At 38.9% G+C, this 21,482-nt stretch overlaps 1 protein-coding gene and 1 non-coding gene across 2 annotated transcripts in view; one reads left to right on the plus strand and one right to left on the minus strand.

The window, feature by feature from the left end:
• The window catches only part of Zmym6 (zinc finger MYM-type containing 6), a 43,137-nt gene that overhangs the window by 9,075 nt on the left and 12,580 nt on the right, over positions 1 to 21,482 (minus strand). The window contains 12 exon segments of the mRNA XM_048434376.3: positions 3,049 to 3,086; positions 4,295 to 4,462; positions 6,402 to 6,546; positions 7,825 to 7,997; positions 9,375 to 9,525; positions 10,075 to 10,350; positions 11,502 to 11,617; positions 13,053 to 13,203; positions 16,320 to 16,491; positions 19,869 to 19,985; positions 19,987 to 20,071; positions 20,763 to 20,829. Coding sequence (XP_048290333.2) covers positions 3,049 to 3,086; positions 4,295 to 4,462; positions 6,402 to 6,546; positions 7,825 to 7,997; positions 9,375 to 9,525; positions 10,075 to 10,350; positions 11,502 to 11,617; positions 13,053 to 13,203; positions 16,320 to 16,491; positions 19,869 to 19,985; positions 19,987 to 20,071; positions 20,763 to 20,829 — 1,659 coding nt within the window.
• On the plus strand, positions 18,839 to 18,966 carry LOC125400547 (small Cajal body-specific RNA 4). The gene has a single exon (XR_007231986.1).

A 21,482-nucleotide genomic window follows, 5' to 3' on the forward strand; every position in this document is an offset into this window, starting at 1 on the left:
TAAAACTGAATCAATCAGAGCTATTTGGTAACAGGTTTCAAAATATTTTTAAATTTATTTTTATGTGTATGGGAGTTTTACCTGCATGTACGATTATGCACCATATGAATACCTAGTGCCCATGGAGGCTACAGAGGCCAGAAAATGACATCAGATCCTTGGAAGTAGAGTAGATTGTTTTAAGTTGCTGTCTGGCCGGGTGGTGGTGGTGCACGCCTTTAATCCCAGCACTCAGGAGGCAGAGGCAGGTGGATCTCTGTGACTCCGAGGCCAGCCTGATCTACAAGAGCTATTTCCAGGACAGGCTCCAAAGCCACAGAGAAACCCTGTCTCAAAAAACCAAAAAAAAAAAAAAAGTTGCTGTCTGGGCGCTGGGAATCAAACCTGGGGAGAGCAGCTACTGCTCTTAACTGCTGAGCTACCTCTCCAGCCCCCAGTAACATGGTTTAAATGAGAGGTGATTACAGAAATACTACACATGAGAAAAACATAAATACATGTTAATAATACTTAGTAATTATATACAGTAATATCTTACTTGTACATTCAATAGCATAATTATTAATGGTGCAAGTGATTAATCACATAATTTAAAATGAAATAGTATATCACATGTAATATATCAATATGTACAAGTTAATTTAATGACTTTCATTAATGAATATACTGTCTGAAAATAATTAGATAGAATCACCTTCCAATATGATAAATACTGGGAGAGTTATGAGGACTAAACTGGACAAGTTACCTTTCTATAACAGTGACTCCGGGCAAGACGTCTGCTGAAGATGGACCCGAGTGTGCTTTGAATCCCCGACTAAGGATCTCTGACATACAGATATATTTCCCAAACTTTTCTTTTTCACTATGGAACAGCAACCCATGTTTGGATCATTACCTTCAAAAATAATAATTGATACTTGGCATGGTGGTACATACCTTTAACCTCAGAAGCAAGTGGCTCTCTGAGTTCAAGGCCAACCTGTCTACACAGAGTGAGTTCCAGGACAGACAGGTCTGTTACATAGAGAAACTTTGTCTCAAAAAATAAAATGAAACAAACAAACAAAAAGCAATGGCTGCTATAATATGGTCAAATGTGACAGCAGATACAGCCTGCCTACTCATGTATATATTAAAACCTCAATGGGCTATAAGCCCAGAAAGATCACTAAGACTTCTGCCTCACTGTCACCTCCCATCTTCTAAAATGTATTTTATTTACTATTATTTTTGGTTGTGTATGTGATGTGGGGACATGCGAGTACCACCATGCACATATGAAGGCCAGAAGACATCTTTGTGGAGTTGGTTCTCTCTTTACACCTTTGCACAGTTCCGAGGTCAGGCTTATGTGGCAAACGCCTTTGCCTGCTGAGTCATTCTGATGGTCAACCTACTTTCATTTCATCAAAAATAATTCATGCGGGAATTGCCAGAGTTTTTCCCACTTATTCGTTATATTTGTCTGGCTATAATTTTTCTAAGCTAGGCAAGTAGTTAGCCCAATTTGCTCTGCTGCCCTGGGGTTTTGAGAATTCCCTCTTACACTGTGCAGGACACACTCCCCAGTTTAACAGCACCTAGACACCACAGCAGTGGTTTGGTCCTTGTGTAGATTTTCATCATATCTAACACCTTCTGTTCCAAAGACACTGAATGTGGACACACTTGCAGTCCACATCATCATTTTATAACACCTGAATGGCATTGTCACATAAGAAAAAACTTCTAAGCCAGGCAGTGATGGCACACACCTAACACTCCAGAGACAGAGGCCAGCCTGGTCTACAGAGTAAGTTCCAGCACTGTCAGACCTACACAAAGAAACCCTGTCTGAAAACATGCCCCTACCACAAAAAAAAAAAACAAAACCTTTTAATTATTCAAACAAATGGTCACTGAAATCATTAAGTCAAGACCTAACACAATATATGCTAGATCAGACATGTTATACTGACAAAGGGTGAGGGAACTTAGGATAGCTCAGCAGGTGATGGTTGGCACTGAACTACAACCGCACAGCCTGTGATCCTGATAGCCTGCCAAATCTGAAATTATTCACTCTTTAAAATTATTTTTATTTTTTATTTTATTTTTGGTTTTTCGAGACAGGGTTTCATTGTAGCTCTGGAGCCTGTCCTGGAACTAGCTCTTGTAGACCAGGTTTGGTGCGGGAAAATTGTCTGTATTCTGTCAATCATGTTTTAAATAAACACTGATTGGCCAGGCAGGAAGTATAGGCGGGAAAACCAGACAGGAAGTAGAAATGATGCAATGAGAACAGGAGAATTCTGGGAAGGAGGAAGTTGATTCCTCCCAGTCCTGCTCGGATCACTGAGGAAGCAGGATGTGACCTGCCAGCTGAAAAAGGTACCGAGTCATATGGCTAAAATACATCAGAATAATGGGTTAATATAAGTCATAAGAGCTAATAAGAAACCTGAGCTAATGGGTCAATCAGCTTTATAACTTATAGAGATCTCTGTGTGATTTTCTTTGGGGCTTGCCAGCTGTAGGGTACTGGGCGGGACAGAAAACCCAAACAAGCTGGCCCCCATGTTACAAAGGTTGGCCTCAAACTCACAGAGATCAGTCTGCCTCTGCCTTTCAAGTGCTGGGATTAAAGGCCCAGCTTAAATTATTTTTAAATTTGGGGAAATTTTCACATTTCTCAAATTCGAGACATAAAGTGAGAAAATTAAGTAAATATGCACTTTGTACAGTCCCAGTGACACCACTGAGCTTTCCAAAGAGGGAAAATAAGCAGTCAGGAGTTAGCAGGCACTTAAATAAATAAAGAAAGCTTAATACAAAGTAAGATGAATCAAGAGTATATCCTTATTAATGATCTAGAGTCCAGCAGTGATTCAAAACATAAAATGTGTTACCACTCAATCTTTTGAAAAGAATAAGCTACAAATAGAAAAGTACTTGTATAATGTGTGTGTATATATATGTGTGTGTATGTATATATTAGGCTATAGGTAAAATGAAATCCCAAGTAAGTGGAGGATTATCAGGTAACATACAAACAATCAAACTCACATTTCCAATGATCTCTGTTACCTCTTTAGGGCCTGCACCTGTTAAAAATCAAAATACACATTACCATTCTCACAATATACATGAGTAAACACTGAAATTGACATCATTTTCTCTCACAAAGGTGGATTAGAGCCTGGGTGAGAATTTCTCAAAAAATAGTTCAAGGAAACACCTGTTGTGCCTAGTAATGGTAAGGATTCCCTATTTCAACTCCCTGCTACTTTATTAGAATGCCTGGTAACAAAGATGCAAGAGTGGGGAATGACCAGATGGCTCAGTGGGTAAAGTGCCTGGTATACAAGCACCAGGCTATGAATTCAGATTCCCAGAACCCAAGTTTAAAAACAAAAACACCAAGTATGTCTCTGAATCTGTAAGCCCAGGTGATCAGGAGGATCCTAGAGTTCACTGACCTTTCTAGCCTAACCAATCAGTGAACTCCAGGTTCAGTGAAACTCTGTCTTAAAAATTAAAATGAATTTGGTAGGTTAACATGCTTGCCACTCAGACCTGAAAACCCAAGCTTGATCCTCAGATCCCAAGTGGAAGGAGAGAACTGACTCCCCAAAGCTGTCCTCCAACCTCCACAACAAAGGTCTGGTATGTGCCTGTCCACACTTGTGCACATATATCACACACATATATACAATAATAAAAAACAAAATTCAAAAATTTCAAAAACAAGATGGAGAGTGGTAAAGACATCTAACATCAACCTCTGGCTTCTATGCCTACCCACCTATATAGAAGTAAGTATATATGCACAACAGACACATGCGCACACACACATGTACACACGCACGCACGTGTGCGTGTGCAGGCACATTAAAATTTTCAAATTCTTTTTGTTTATTCATTTTATTTTATGTGTATGAGTGTTTAGACTGCAGGTAATGTATGTGTACCACATGCATGCCTTGTGCCTATGGAACCCAAAGCGTGACATCAGATTCCCTAAAACTGGAGTTACAGATAGTTAAAGCCTCCATGTAACTGCTGAGAGCTGTACCCAGGTCCTCTGCAAGAGCAGCAGGTGCTCTTAACTGCTGAGTCATCTCAACAGTCCATTAGAAGCCTTTAAAAAAATAACTATACACATCCTTCCTTTCCAACAGATCCCTCTTCATTTACTAGCCACTCACCCCACATAGTGGGGGTACATTTCCTCATACAATATAAAGAAAAGCATTACCAATACAAACTCTTAGACTAAGCAATACTTTCCTCTTAGCCAAATGCCTCATACCTGTTAAAACACTGTTAGTGTTCGTGGTAGGCTGGAGAGCAGGTATTTTTGCCAACGATATCACACTGGTAATAACTGGTGTTGTAGGAATCCTTGGAGAAGCGAGTGTCGTCGAAGCATTTTGTGCTTTAGGAATAATTACTGATACTGACTTTGGGAGCACAATTACTAAAAAAGTGTAATGAGACAGATTAGCATTGTCCCTGCACAATGGAGACATACAAATTTGTAAATTGTTCCATAAAAATAAGGAATAAAATAAATGCTGATTAAAATAAACAATAAAGACAAAGTATAAATAAAAGGGTTACACACAGGAATAAAATTATTTCACAAACAGTTTTTCAGGAAGCAATACAAAGTTCTAATTCTGTGTAATGCTAGTTTGGGTTATTGTCATAAAGTCAGTGTTCACTGGGACTTAAAAAGAAACTGATTCTGTAAAACTCTAGCTTCAAAGAACAATCTAAATCCCATATAAGATGTTCCAAAAATCTAATAATTTTAATATCTAACAGGTTAAATGCCAGGAATTAGGAATAACTGGGAGTTCCTGTTAGTGGTATAAGACCCTACACTTAAGCTTATCTCAAATAAAACTTTAACACAACAGTTTTTATAAGCCGATGAGGCCGCTGTCTCTCCACGGAACACTGTTTTTTTCTCTTGCCTAAAAATAAGAAGTTTCATTTTCATATTGTTTATATTATTATATTTTGCTAATATTCATGCTAATTACATTCAATCCTTGTCCCCTTTCTCCCTTCAATAGTTCACCTTCTTTTTTATGCACATATGAAACAAAACAATATTTGTCTTTCTTTTTCCCTCCCATCCTTCGACCCCTTACTGTCCCCCAACACAGTCTCCAATAGGTTTACTTCAACTATATTATAAAATGAATAGTTCACTACCAACCTGACTAGTCCTAGGGAAGAACTGGCCAATACAAACGTGTAGAATAGACATATAAAAAGGGAGTACAAGGGAAGTAAGAGTCAAACTGCAAGAAGCAAAAGCACGTGGTGTCTGTCAATTAAGAACTTGAGGTTCTGATCAGAAAACAGGTGTATCAAGTGTTTCTGACTGGGTGGAGACTTTAAGAACACTCCTCACATCTAGTCTGAATTCTCTGAACACATTAGCTGTCCTACTTGTAAAGTTATTTTCTTTTTCAGGAAAAACTCTGATGCCCACAAAGAACTGTTCTACTTTATTTTTTTCAGAAATAATTAATGTGTCTCTCTTTTTTCTTTAGCTGCAAGCAAGATCTGCATCAAATTCTGTAAGTCACAGCCACCATATTAACACACTTACATCCTCTCCCTTTGTTTGCCCTGTTTTTAGTTTTTATTTCTTTCTTAAAATTTTTTAAAAATTTTTATTTCTAATTATAACTGAGTAGTATGGATCTCTTAGAATAAGTTACATATATTCACATAAGTTTAATCAAAAGCAATCAAATTACATTTTCCTATAAGATAAATAAATATATATATATATATATATTGATTGATTGATGACAGCAAAAAGGCATCAGAATTAATTTTCTCTCAAGGATTATGTGATGGCCTTTTGTCAACTTGACACAAGCTAGGGTCATCTAGGAAGAGGGAACCTCAATTCAGAAAAATACCTACATCAGAATACCCTGTAGGCAAGTCTGTGGGGGCACTTTCTTGATTAATGACTCATGCGGGTACTGTCACTCCTGAGCAGGTGGTCCTGGGTTGTGTAAAAAAGCAAGCTGAGGGAGCAATGGAGAACAAGCCAGTAAGCAGTATTGCTCTATATTCTCTATTCAGTTTCTGCCTCTAGGTCCTTGTCTTGAGTTCCTTCCCTAACTTCCCTCAGTGATGGAGTGTGACCTGAGAGCTGGAAGATGAAATAAACCCGTTCCTCTCCAAGTTGCTTTCGGGCATCGTTACCACAGCAATGGAAACCAAACTAGAACAGACTGTCATTAAGGAACCCTGAAGAAGACTTTAAGAAGTCTAGCTCCCTGCATGCAGTGCAACTCTGTTTGTATGGCAGTACTTCAACTGTGGATGCTGACAGCATGTCCTAGCCCTGACCTAAAGAGCCCATGAGTCAAGCTTCATTTTACCTTTTTTGTGAACTGGGTCATTCACACTATAGTGATGACAAAACTTCAAGACACAGAACAGGTTACAGAAGTATTTGATGCTGCCTCGCCATTTCAAGGATTCACTTAGCTTACCCTGACGTTTACAAGCATCGCACCTGGCTATCTGAGGAGCAAAAGACAAGGAAGGATCACAATTATAAAAAGGTAATATTGACTGTAAACCAAAGACACAATGAAAACGGCTGCTGAGTTTAGTGAAAATGGAAGGCTTCCACTTGAAATAAATACTGTGATTAAAAACAGATTCTATTATTTGTTCGATATAAGACATCCTAAAAATTGACTTTCTAAAAGTTGCTCTTTTTGTTTCCAAAATTAACAATGAGGGAATATAAAGACAAGTTGTATTTTATACAAGTAAGAAAGAACATAAGAGAAAGAATATGAGCTTTGGAGTCATAAAGACAGATTCACTCTAACAAATATTTAAGTAAGTACCCTTTTCCTTTTTTTAAGATTTTATTTACTTATTTATCTATTTTGGTATACGAATGCTCTATCTGAATGTATGCCTTTATTCCAGAAGAGGGCATCAGATCACACCATAGATGATGGCAAGCCACCATGCGGTTGCTGGGAATCGAACTCAGGACCTCTGGAAAGGCAGTCAGTACTCTTAACCACTGAGTCATCTCTCCAGCCCATAGTACCCTTTTCTTAAGCACTGTGATTGGTCCTTCACCATAAAATGGTTAGAACATATTATATTCCTCCACAAGGAAATTACGCATGGGGTGAGGCAGTTAAGTAGCTACTGATTTCACTAGAGCACAGTGGGTGCAAGGCAGTGTCTCCTACAAGCTTCCTCATGGGCACACTACTCACCTCTCTGCACTCCAGTCTTCTACTTACAGACTGGCAGTGTGCACCTACCTCTCAGGACTGCCACTGGGAACAAAACAACAAGGAAGGAACACCAGATTTATATTATTGCTCCTTTAATTACACCTGTCACCATATGCCTCTCAAACATAGGAAAGCAGTAAGATTATCAGTATGTCCCTTGACCTATGAAGGGAGGACATGGTCTGACTTTAAATTCCTTAGAGTAACCTGAATTGGAGAGCTACTTAAGACAAAATTACGTTAATTTCAAACCTAAGAGTTACAAGCAAGATCATCTCACACTTTATAAGTAAGAGAATACAAAAGCACACATATACTTACTCAACAACAAAATGTCAGGCTAGCAATACAGTTCAGTCGTAGAATATTTGTCTAGCAGGCATGAGGTCCTACATTCAAGCCCCAAAACCAGGATGGGATTGGGGAAAGGCCCTCCAGAAATCCTAAATTCTAAACACATTCTCCTCATGTTATTTGAACATATTTTAAATGATCAGCACCTATTTCAAAAAGACAAAGAACATGTCCTATTTACCTGATAGAACAGAGCTGTAAACTTGGACATGCATTCTTCACAACAGAAAACTTGAAGCTTGCCATCCAGTCGATTTTCTACAAAATTTGCAGATGTCTGTAAGCAGTAACTGCACATCTTACAGCAGTTTGTCCATCTTTCTGCAAAGTCTTGAGCAGAGAGGGACTTGCAAACTGACCGCCAGGAAGGACAAAAGGGAAAGACAAACACACATTAGCTCCAAAGTGTGAGGTCTGCAGTGTTTCAGTTGACTTCTAGCCAGGTGTGATGACAGACCTCTATGCCCAGCATTTGGGAGGTGGAGGCAGAAGGATCAGAAATTCCAGGGCAGCCTCAACTACAGGTCAAGTTCAAGGCCAGACTGAGCAACTTGAGAGACAAAGAAAGAGAAAGAAAGAAAGAAAGAAAGAAAGAAAGAGAGAGAGAGAGAGAGAGAGAGAGAGAGAGAGAGAGAGAGAGAGAGAGAGAGAAAGGAAGCTGAAGAGATTGCTCAGCAGTCAGAGGCTCTTTCAAAAGACCTGGGTTTTGCCAGGTAGTGGTAGTGCACACCTTTAAACCCAGCACTCGGGAAGCAGGGGAAGCAGTCTCTGTGAGTTTGAGGTCAGCCTGGTCTACAGAGCAAGTTCCAGGGCAACTAGCGCAGTCAAACAGAGAAACCCTGTCTTAAAAAACCAAAATGAATGAATCAATGACCTGGGTTTGGTTTCCTGACATAATTTTTTGCCTCTATATAATAGGATAATCTCTATATTCACAAAACAAAAATTAACATTTAAATATGCTCTAAATATTAAACCATCCATATTCAGAAATATCAGAGGTATTGTATTTTAAATCAAGTCGCAACAATAGGCTTGAACTCACACTTTACAAATAGGTAGAACAAAAAATAAAAAAAAGTCTGATGTCTTAGCTAAACTTACAAGATTTTCTTGTAAGTTTAGAAGGTGGTGGTGGTGTACACCTTTAATCCCAGCACTCAGGAGGCAGAGGCAGGTGGATCTCTGTGAGTTTGAGGCCAGCCTGGTCTCTAAGAGTAAGTTCTAAGACAGGCTCCAAAGCTATACAGAGAAACCCTGTCTCAAAAAACCAAACCAAACCAAAAGAAGAAGAAAAAAAAAAAAACCAAGATTTTCTCTACTAATGTCATTAATTATAGTTTTTGTTTGCTGAGATTACTGAAATGCTTAACAGGACAAATCTTAAGGTGTAGCAAGTATAAACTGCATAAATTTAACCTTGTAAAAATGTCCAAGTAATACTTCGTAAGAGAAAAGGGTTTTGTTTTGTTTTGTTTTTTGGATTTGGTTTGGTTTCCGGTTCTTGGTTTCTCGAGACAGGGTCTCTCTGTGTAACTGTCCTGGCTGTCCTGGAATTCACTTTATAGACCAAGCTGGTATCAAACTCACCAGAGATCCTCTGCCTCCCAAGTCCTGAGATTAAAGGAGCACACTACTACTGCCCAGCAAGAGAAAAGTTTCTGAAAAGCAAAAATCATAAATATAGACTCTCTTCCATTCTGTGTGAGTAACAGTGAACCTCCTTCTTACCTTCACTACAGAATGGCTTGTCAACCCCTGAGTACCGCACAATGTCCTTGATGACTTTATATATCTTACAGTAGTCGCACAAAGCCATAACTTTATTTCTCCTTTTGTATTCTTCACAGCAAACCTCACCACAAAACAGAAACATTCTACCCTGCAAAAACAAACAACAACCGACATTATTAAGCTCTCAGTATAAGAGGCTGGAAACATGGCTCGCTGGTTAAGAGTGCACTGCCCGTGCAGAGCACCCACATTAGGTCGCTCACAACTGCCTACAACTGCAGTTACAAGGGATCCAATGCCTGCGGAGGCACTTGTGCGCACATGGACATTACCCACCCAACTCCCCCCATACACTCACAATAAAAAATATTTCTTTTAAAAAAATTTAACTAAACAGCAACTTTCTCTTTTAAGAAGTATTTTTCCAGGCCAATGAGATGGCTCAGCAGGTAAAGGCATCTACTGCCAAGTCTAACAACCTAAGTTTGACCCAGGACCCACATGACAGAAGGAGAGAACCAACTCAAGCAAACTGTGTTCCACTTGCACATCATGACACATATCCGTGAATACACAAATACACACAAAATAAATTTCCGTTTTTAAGTTAACACAAACTAAGGAACTAAGGAAAATGAAAAACCAGAAATGCTCTCACTGGATGGTTACCCATACTTCTTTTATGCCATCTCTTTACCTTGTAGAAAAGCAGCTCTGGTTTTGTGGCAAAATGATGGTTACAATGCTGGCACCTGAGTCTCATGAACGTATGGGTCAAAGCAATCTGCTGGGACTGTTTAGCAAGAGTTTCCAGAGCAGCTGCTGCAGGCTTGCTGATGGGGCTACTGAAGGAGGAGACGGGGGCACCTTTTCCTGCTGATACTGCAGGCGGCAAGGGTGTGCTCATCACCTCTTGGCCCGGAGATATGGGTACCAATGAAGAGTTTGTTCCCTCTGGCTTGTTAAACACATTCTAAACGAATACAAAGCAAAGATTTTACCAAGTAAGAAATAACATAGCTTAACTGTTTTAACTTTCTCTTTTTAATAAAGTCATTCCACAAACGTTCTTTTTTAATTTTACTTCTAACAGAAAGAATTTTAGTGACACATCTTCCAGAGCAGAAGGGTTAAAAAATGAAACACTCAAAAGTAACGGACTAGAATAGGTTCCTGCATATTTCCCTAAAACGCCTTTCTCAAGCCCTACACATATCACCAACCAACTCCTGTTGGCTCGTAGGTGATAGTGGATACACAGGTATTCACCTCTCACCCAGGAAAACCAACAGACTCTTTCCTCTTTCTGTATAACGCACAGAGGGTCTAGAGATGGAATAAGGAGGACTTACAATTCCATGACAAGAATCATTAAGTTTCTGACCCAGTACACAAGGGGTACATGAGCCCCCCTCTAAAGCTTTTGTTCTTCACCATACCATCTAGCAAACCATATTCTAGCTTCTATTCTTTTAAAATAAAAAAGAGAGAACAAGAATGAGTGTGGCGGCACACACCTACAATCCCAACTCTTGGATCAGGAGTTCAAGGCCACCCCTGGCTACAAATTAAATTCCAAGGCCAGCCTAGACTACAGGAGAAGACCCTGATTGGGGGGGGGGGGGGAGAGAGAGAGAGAGAGAGAGAGAGAAAATGGGAGGGAAGGAAGGGCACTTGAATCAAAGACCCTGAATAAAAAAGCCCAACAGCTGGTTCAAACATTTGTACAAATGACCTCTGAAACATTGCTTGAGTAGGCTGGGGGTTTGTTTTCTTAAAGCCTGCATTCGAAATCTTCTGACTAAACAGGTGTTACATGCTTGCAATCCCATAACTTCGGAGATAAGGACAGGATGATTGCCTCATATTTGAAGCCAGTCTGACCTTCTACATAGGGAGTTCTTAGCCTCTTTGGGCTATCTAACAAGACTGTCTCAGAAAAGGAAAAGAAAATGGGCTGGCAAGACAGCTCAGTCATGCCATTATGGCATGTAAACACATACTAAATAAATGCAAATATATATATATATATATATATATATATATATATATATATATATATACATATAATTTTTTACAGTGTTTTGCCACAGGCCAATGTCTCAGAGAGCTAGAGGTGCATACCTGGAAAGCCAGCACGCAGTTGGAGCTACAGAAACTGCAAATAGTTCCGTCTGACATGGCTACGTGATACTGAGGAACTGCTGCGGTTTTACAACTGTGACATAAAACCTGGAGACCTTAATGACAAAAAAGAAAAACAATGAATGTTGCACACAAACACAAATGATACCAAAGTCTAGTAGTAGAAAGACAGCACAGACTCTCCGTATGTCTTTGCAGGACTGGCTCCCAAACGTTCCCCAAGGATGCCCAACATCTGCAGAACAGAGGCTCATGTCCATCTTATAGAATGGTATCATAAGGTTTGCACACCTTCTCTGTACATTCTGAACATCCACTCACAGATCATCTCTATATTACTTACAATACCTAACAAATGCAAATATAATATACATAGCTAACATACTATATTACTTTGAGAAAAATAATTTTAAAAATCTCTGTAATATTCAATTATATTTGCTGAGGGATTTTGTTTTTTGTTGTTGTTTTGAGACAGGGGTCTTAGTAGTAGTTCTGGCTGCCCTGGAACTCACTATGTAGACCACAGTGGCCTCAAACTCAAGAGATCCACCTGACTCTTGCTTCCCCAGTGTTGGGACTAAAGGTGGGCATCACATTTGCTGAGTAATTCTGAGGTATGGTTGGTCAAATGTGGAAGGTCAACTAACTATACAGTAATCTCTAAATCTAACTGCAACAACTAACCTCAATGAACTCCTGTTCATCAAAACCTAACTTAAAGGACTGGAAACATGGCTCAGTGGTTAAGAGCACTGGGTGCTCTTTTAGAGGACCTGGGTTACATTCCTAAATGCCAAATGCTGGGTCACAAGCATCTGTAACTCCAGTTCCAGGGAATCAAATGCCCTCTTCTTGTCTCCATAGGCACCAGGCATACACGCAGACAAAACAGGCACATAAAATACAATAATAAAAAATTCATTTTATTTTTTTATTTATTTATGTTTTTTGAGACAGTGATTCTCTGTGTAATAGCTCTGACTGTCCTGGAACTTGCTCTGTAGACCAGGCTGGCCTCAAACTCACAGAGATCCACCTGCCTCTGCTTTCTGAGTGCTGAGATTAAAGGCATGCCCCACCACCACCCAGCACAATAACTATTATTTCTTTTTTCTTTTTTTTTGAGACAGAGTTTCTCTGTGTAACAGCCCGAGCTGTCCTGGAGCTCACTCTGTAGACCAGGCTGGCCTCGAACTCACAAAGAACCACCTGCCTCTGCCTCCGAGTGCTGGAATTAAAAGGTGTGTGCCACCACCATCCAGCCACAATAAAATATTTTTAAAAAGGAAAAAACTATCTTAAAACTTAGTAATTATTTTTTATTTTTTCTACACATAAAGTATATTCTACAAAAAGAGAGTATCAGTGCAAATTTGTTTTTCTTTATTTTCAGTTCTTCAAAAGTAAATCAATCTTGGGTTTTTGGCCATGTTAAATAAATTTAGTATCTAAAAGAAAATTAAGGACACCAGGTATGGTCATCTTTAATGTTACCAAATCTATAAATTTATCAAATTTAATCATTACCTGAAGAAATAACTGTCTTAATCCTGTAAGCAGATAAGCAATTAATAGAGCAGAAAACCTCTGATTTTCCTGGGTCATCTGTAATCTCACTCGTCTCAGCAGACGGCTTCATTGAATTCCCCAAGGCATAGAGTGGCTTCTGGGCCATATTCTATTAGGACAGCAATAACATAAGTGTGTTTAAGCATAAGTTCAAACATAATTACATCACTGTTTCGGATAAGAAAGAGCCAGAGAGAAGGCTCAGTGAGTGAAGTGCTTGCTATGCAAAAGTATGAGGACGTAAATTCAGACTTCCAGATCCCACTTCCTGATCCCACATAGCCATGTAATCCCAGTGCTCCTAAGGCAAGAAGGGAGGTAGAGACAGCAGTGTGTATATGTAACCCCAGGGCTCCTATGGCAAGATGGGAGGTGGAGACGGGAATGAGCTCATGTAATCCCAGAGCTCCCATGGCAACATGGGAGGCAGAGAAAGAAAAATCTCCAGAACTCCACAAGCAGCCTGACATACAAAGCTTTAAATAAAAAGAGACCCCCCCCACCTCAAACAAAATAGAAAGAGTGGTTGTTGTCTTCTGACACCCACACATATGGCATGCACATTCATTCATTAATCACACTTACACACGTATGCACACATGCATGCGCATGCGCACACACACACACACACACACACACACACACACAATCATGCATACAGATTTTAGGAAAAAAAAAAACAACAACAACAACAAAAGCCAAGCCAGGTGTGATATCCAAAGCAGAGGATCAGGAGCCTAAGATCAGTCTTGGATATAAAACTGAAGAAAACTAGTTAACTGAACAAAACTCAATTAACAACAAAGCACACTATAAATGATGAATGATGTAAGGATAATCCATGAAGTATACAGCCATTCTCAGGACTGATCTGGACTTCAGTTTAGGAAAGATGATCACTTTTAAAGCTACCTAAATTGGATAACTCTTCTGCAGGAGACAGAAATGATGCTTAATTCATATTAAGAGATCCTACAAAACCATTTCCTTATCAAGCTGAGTGACACACTAAGTAGGGTTAATTATATAATCAACTATAGAGTCAACTCATGCTTTAACAAATAATAATGACCACCACTTACACAGTATTAACTTCTGAATGATACCATAAGCCAAACTCCATGGTTAACTGTTAACTCCAACTGTTAACTCTAAAACCGTCACTAGTACAATAGCCAATCATTTAGTAAGGAAGTAAATGGGAAGGAAAAGGATTATCATGAAATTTCACACAATCTGCTTAGTAAAAATGGGCCTCAAAAATTTGGAAGAATACAATAACAATCCCAAATTAGGAATGGAATGGATACTTAAGTCACAAGTAAAGAAACATTAGTTATTTTCCTGTAAGTATAGTAACTGGACTGCCAAAAGAGGTAGTTCCTAAGAAATGAAATATTTCTTAATAATAAAAGAACATTCTCAACTGCTCCAAGGAATTAAATCAAAAACTTGCTAAGTAAAGGAATGGTGTGCTTCTGTGCATGCAGGTGCATGAGTGTTGGAGTATGAACAGGTGTGTGGGAGTCGGGGTTAACCCTGGGTATCAGTCAGATGTTATTTACTTTATCTATTTGGTTTTTTGGAGACATGGTTTCTCACTAGCCTGGAATTTGCAAATAATTGATGCTTGCTAGTCAGTGAGCCCAGAAATATGCCTTCCTCCACCAGGACTGTAACTGTACACCACTACAACCAGCCATGTGGGTTGTAGCAATTCAAATCTTCATGTCTGCAACCACTCTACCAACTACTATCACCTTAGTCCCTTAAAAGATCATTATCTTTTAGATCTTTTATAAGAACTTAAAAAAATAAATAAATAAGAAGTGAGGATGACGGTTTAATGGTTAAAGCACTTGTCACACAGAAAAAAAGGGGTTATAGTTAAAATCCCTAGATTAAAAACCCATATAGATGCCAAGTAGACTTGGTGGCCCCTACCTGTAATTTCAGCATTTAGAAGGCCGAGGTGAGATATCCAGGACAAGATGGCTAATTAGACTAGCTGAATTGATGAGTTCTGAGTTCAACTGAGAGACTTTACCTCAACGAAGAAGGTACAAAGCAATTGATGACGACTCCTAACACCAACCTCAGACTCATACACGCATGCCCATATACATATAAACGCACACAAAAAGAATAAAGAGAAATCTCAAGCAGTAATAATTAAAACTGAAACAGATATATTTAACCAGACTATCATTTATTATAAATAATTAGAACCTGAAGTATTACAATGATAGTACCAAACCAACTAAGAATTCATTTCAAATCTTACATCTTAAAAGAAAAAATAATAGAATTTCCTTTAGTTTCAGTCATTTTTTGGCTTTTAATTCTTGCTCATTGGTGCATCTATAAGGAGTTTTCAGTATCAATATTTCCCACAAGTCATTTGTAAGTTCTGAGTCATGAATAAAATAGAATTTTTTAAAAGTGGCCTGTTTCATCTTAATCACGTCATTACACAACAATCCCATGTGGAGTTTGTCCCCTTTCCCTGGAGAGAAGATCACACCAGGATGAACAGAAGGGAACTTCCATCTTCATGCTGCAACTCACCCTTGCACAGCCAGCTCAGGGAAGAGCCTACAAGTCCCACAACAGGAACTCACAGCTGCTGGTACACCCATCAGGGACAGGAAGGCAGAGCTACTCTAACAATAGCTCCATGGCCATAGTGCTCACAACTGTTCGCAGTGAGGCTGTTAGTTGTGTGAATTATAGAAAAACAAGCATCACAACAAAGACGTTGTGCCACATTTTGATTGATTTCTTCTTCATCCACTTCCTCCTTTTTCTCTCCTCCAGCCCCCAAGACAATGTCTATGTAGCCCTGGCTGTCCTGGAGACCAGAATAGCCTCAAACTCAGCGATCTACCTGCCTCTGCCTCCCGAGTGCTGGGATTAAAGATGTGTGCCACTACACCTGGTTTTGATATTTAATTTCAAATCTAATCTGTATTATCAGATACACAGATAAAAAATAAGCAGAGCCATGTAAAAGAAATCTCTGATTTTAGCCAGGCATGGTAGCACTGTAATCTCTGCCCTTGGGAAGCTAAAACAGCAAGATATCCTCAAGGTTGAGGCCAATCTGAGTTACACAGCAAGATACTGTCTTTAAAAGACAGGGGGAAAGGGAGGGAGGGAGAAGAAGAAAAACTACCGTGTCTCTGAGCAGAATTCCAATGAATGTGAAACATGACTAGCACTTACGTCAGTGACCTTCTGACACATGGTGCACTTAGTTGAAATGCCGCTGGTGTATATGGTAACAACAGGCTTCTTTAGTTCATAAGAAGACAGGCATAACTGGCTGCAGAAATCTTTGCTGGAAGAGGAATTTTCAAATTTGGCTGTGACCACATCCATTGGATTTATAATCTCTCTAAAAACAAATAACAAAGACAAATGTGCAATGATTCTACCTTCTTCCTCTCTGGGAGTTAAAATGTTATCTCAGCTAGGAGTAACTATTGCATGGTAGAAAAAACCTATATAAATCATCTGAAACACAGAATTGATGATGAGTTCTGTTACTTCTCAGTTAAATGATTATGACTGAAGCAATTATTGTCTCCACTATCTCATGTGTAAAGTGGGACTTATAAAATCTAATGTAAGCATTTGTACAAGAATTATATTTAACAAAAAAAGACTTCTAGTTCTCTGCTGGAATCAATGAAACTAGATCCAGCAGCCATCCCACAACCACAGACCACAGGACATGTGTTTACTACTCAACAGCTGCCAATAGTAGAATCATGACTGAGATCACAAATTAATTTTTTTAACGAAAATTTTTAAGATGAACTATGAGAGATTAATATAAAAATTATCATGCTATATAAATCTTAGCTATAAGTGTTGGAAAGAACATAGCACAAATAACTTAGCAGTTCTGTGAGATTTGTAGAGCCATTTCATAAGAGCTAATTATTGCAATTGGCATTGAAAGCAACACCCTGTTAGAGGCTAAATGCTGCTATAAAAATTAAAGGAAACATTCAAGATAGAAACACTAGTAGAGACTATAGTATAATGTATGTAAGTACAGTGAATTATGACTATATGCTAGTCATTAAATATCACAGAAAACACTATGAAGGAAGTACTGTTATCATTTTTGCTTTTCAGACAAGGAGACTAAATGAGAGATTAAATTAAACTGCCTCTCAAAATCAGTCTACTGACACAAGAATTCAAATCCAGAATCCGGAGTTAATCATCCTACTGGCCGACACCTTGTGCATCTTTATTTATCTTTATTTTGTGAGACCAGAGTCATCCCTCCTTAGGCACCCACCTTGTTTCTCATGATAGGGTCTTTCACTGGGACCCTCATGTGCAAACTTCCCCGGTGCTGGGATCGCCAGCATTCACCATTATGCCCAGCATTTTTAAATGTCATAATAGGATTTCACGGTGTAGCCTTGGCTAGCCTGAAACTCACTACACAGACTAAGCTGTCCTCGAAGTCAGAGACCCATCGACTCTGTCTTCCAAATACTGGGATTAAAGGTGTGAGCTACTATGTCCAGCAGTATGCCCGTCATTTTACATGGATGCTAGGGATCAAATTCAAGTCCCCATGCTTGTAGAGCAAGCTGTTTACCAACCATTTCCCCAGTCCACATACCTTTATTATTCACAACTACTGCATAGTAAGCTATGAAAGGAAAATAAAATTAACTAAATTTTCTAAAATTCTCCTAAGCTTAAAAATGTGTGTGCTTCTACAGGGTGTGATGGTTCAATAGCACTGGAGTGGGGAAAGGCAGAGAATTCAGAGTTCAAGGTCAAGGGCCAGAGAAATGGCTCAGTGGTTGAGAGCAATGGCTGCTCTTCCAAAGTCCTGAGGTTCAATTTCTATCACCTACATGGCAGCTCACAATGGTCTTTAACTCCAGTTCCAAGAGATACAACACTCTCATACAAACATACATGCAAAAGACTAAAAAAAAAAAATCATTAAACAAAAAATAGTTCAAGGTCATCCAAAGCTACAAATGAAGTTAAAAGCCAGTCTGGGCTATGCCAGTCACTATCTCACAAAACAATCATAAAAAGTTGACGAGAACACTTAGCTGGCAGAGATCCATGCCACCAAGTCTGATAACCTGAATTGAATGAATGGGACCCTCAAAGTGAAACCTACTCCCACAAGTTGTTTTCTGACCTTCTGCGTGTGTGCATACACATGTACACACACATGTACACACACAGAAAACATACAAGATAAATAAATACATATAAAATTTTTGAACCAATCAACCAAACATCAAATATGTGCTTGCATATAGATAAAGTAGTGATTCTGAAGCATGATTTTTCACTAAAAACAGTAATAAATTATATTTAGTCAGATGTAATGGTATACATCTATAATTCCAGTACTTGAGATGTAGGGGCAATGAGGATCACAATGTCAAAGTCAGCTGTGTAAGTTACTTGAAGACTGGTCTGGGTTATATGAAAACTTGTCTCAAAAACAAACAGAAAACAAAAACAACAACAACAAAACTGGGTTGAAGAACCAAGAAGGTTGGGGGCTGGAGAGATGGCTCAGTGGTTAAGAGCACTGGCTGCTCTTCCAGAGGTTCTGAGTTCAATTCCCAGCAACCACATGGTGGCTCACAACCATCTATAATGAGATCTGGTGCCCTCTTCTGGCGTACGGGCATACATGGAGGCAGAATGTTGTATGCATAAGAAATAAATAAATAAATTTTAAAAAAAAAGAACCAAGAAGGTTGAGTTTGATGAAGCAAGACTTTGCTGATACATTCCTCCTAGACAAATCGGTGGAGAGACCAGCCCTTATCTGTGAAAACCACAGGGCCAACTCTACTGTCTGACATTTTCCAGCTCTGTCTTTGCTATTTTTTTTTTAATTAATTTAACATCTATTGAAGAGAAGTGGATATGCTTACTCAACATTGTAAAAATAAAACAACAAAACAAAAACCTGGGGCTAGAGAAATGGCTCATGGATGCTCTTCCAGAGGACCCAGGTTTGATTTCTACTATCCACATGCCAACTTACAACCACCTGCCAACTCCAGTTCCAAGACATCTGAAGCCTTCTTTGGCCTCCTCTGGCACCAAGCACACATGCGGTACACAGACATACGTGCAGGCAAAACACCCATATACATAAAAATTAAGAAAACATCATGTACATATAATTATTATATAATTATAAATACAAAGTTACTTAAATTCTTTATAAGATCTCATTTATCAAGCATTTATAATGTGCTAAGTTATGTGCTATGCTGCTTTATTAAAATCCTAGGAAGTACATATTACTTAATGAAAAAAAAATGATGTTCAGGAAAGTCAAAATAGCAACATGACACTCTGCCTCAAAAACAAAAACAAAAAACAAAAACAAAAACAAAAAAAAATACGCAAGCAAGGCAGTGGTGGCATATGCTTTTAATCCCAGGACTCAGAAGGCCAAGGCAGTCGGATCTCTTTGAGTTTTAGGCCAGCCTAGTCTACAAAGCGAGTTCCACGACAGCCAAGGCTTTTACGAAGAGAAACCCTGTCTTAAAAAACAAAAAAGAAGTAAAGTGAGGAAGTCAAGAATAAGAGTGCACAACTCTAATTCCAGCACTTGAGACAGAGGCAGGAGGATCTCTGTGAGTTCAAGACCATCCTGGTCTACATAATGAATTCCAGGACAGCCAGGGCTATACAGAGAAACACTGTCTCAAAAATCAAACCAAAGCAGCAAATGAAAACTTAGGAAGCCTGTACTTGGAGCAGTTTGTGCAGATTCTCTTGAGCTGATGTGGCAGGCAGGCAGCTGAGGAGTATCTCGTGATGCATTCCGTGGAACAGAAAAGCTGAGCACATCCAGTCTTATGAAGTATTTTTTTTACAACCAGAACAAAACAGATGAGAAGTCGGAGCTGGAGTAGTTGCATTTGAGCCGGGTGATGGTGGACGAAGCTGAAAGCCTAGCAAGACAAGATAAGAAACAAAATAAACAAACAGAAAAAAAAAAAGCAATTTCAGTTTCACCAATGAAACCTTTTCAAGAAAAAAACTTGTCAGTTTTGAGTCATTATACTAAAAAAACAATAACCACGCTCCAAAGCAAAGGGTATTATATTTTAGTTAAAAACCAGTTCTCTTATACACATATGTTAGACAAGATCTTTTTTCTCTTGAGACAGAGTCTCACTATATATAGACCAGGATGACCACCTGTCTCGGACTCACAGGTACTGATTACAGGTGTGAGCCACTCTGGTCACTTGCACACACATGTGCACATTTAACTTAACAGAAGGGCTTTTGTTTAGTTTTGTTTTTTCAAGACAGGGTTTTCTCTGTGTAGCTCTGTAGACCAGGCTGGCCTTGAAATCAGAGACCCACCTGCCTCTGCCTCCTGAGTGCTGGAATTAAAGACGTGTTCTACCATACCCAGTTAGAAGAAAGCTTTATAATATATACATTTCCTTAATCCATGAATCACCTTCTGATATAATCTTAACGTCTTCCATTTTTTTTAAAAGGCCCATGGTGATCAGTTTCCACATTGAAAAATATACTAACGGAGGAGAAAGGTCTCCAGGCAGAGGTACTTCCCTTGATTCCACTAAACAAATTCCAATGGTAACACACTTAGCTGGTTCTATTTCTTACCAAGAGGAGTGTCATTAGCTGAGAATACAGCACTAATTTTCAGTTCACTTTCCTGAAGTCCATATTCCTTAAAAACAAGGGAGGGGAAAGGGAGAGAAATAAATACAATATGCATGAATAAACTGGAAATTCAATTAAAAATATGATTCTGAGCTCAGCGATGGAAGTGCACCCCTCTAGCCCCTGCAGCATTCGAAAGGCAGAGGCAGGCGGATCTCTGTGACTTCAGGGCCAGCCTGATCTACAGAGCAAGTTCCAGAACAGACAGAAATACAGAGAAATTCTATTTCAAAACCCTATCTCAGAAAAAAAATCTGATTCTGTCACATTCATCTTTTATACACCCTAATCATAGTCTCCTTCATAAATACTTCAAAAATCACAAATTATTAGAATAGATATACTGTTTACAAAGACCATCTTCCAAATTACAAAACATTTTACAGTTATACCTTCTTTTCAAAAGTAATCTTGGTAGATGAAAATATATATAATATAAAATGTTCCAATCTTAAACACTACTTATTTGGGTATGTTTGTGCATGTGTGAGGGTAAATGTGTGCTCGTGCTTATAGATACTAGAATTCAATATCAGGTGTTTTCCTCAATCACTATACACTTATTTATTAAGCTACAGTCTCTCATTCATTAAAGTCAGAGTTTACCAATTGCCTAGACTAATTCAGCAGGCTCCAGAAATCCTCTTATCTCCCCCAGCA

The sequence above is a fragment of the Myodes glareolus genome, chromosome 3 (genome assembly GCF_982192425.1).
Source record: "Myodes glareolus chromosome 3, mMyoGla1.1, whole genome shotgun sequence".
In the NCBI taxonomy this organism is placed as follows: Eukaryota; Metazoa; Chordata; class Mammalia; order Rodentia; family Cricetidae; genus Myodes; species Myodes glareolus.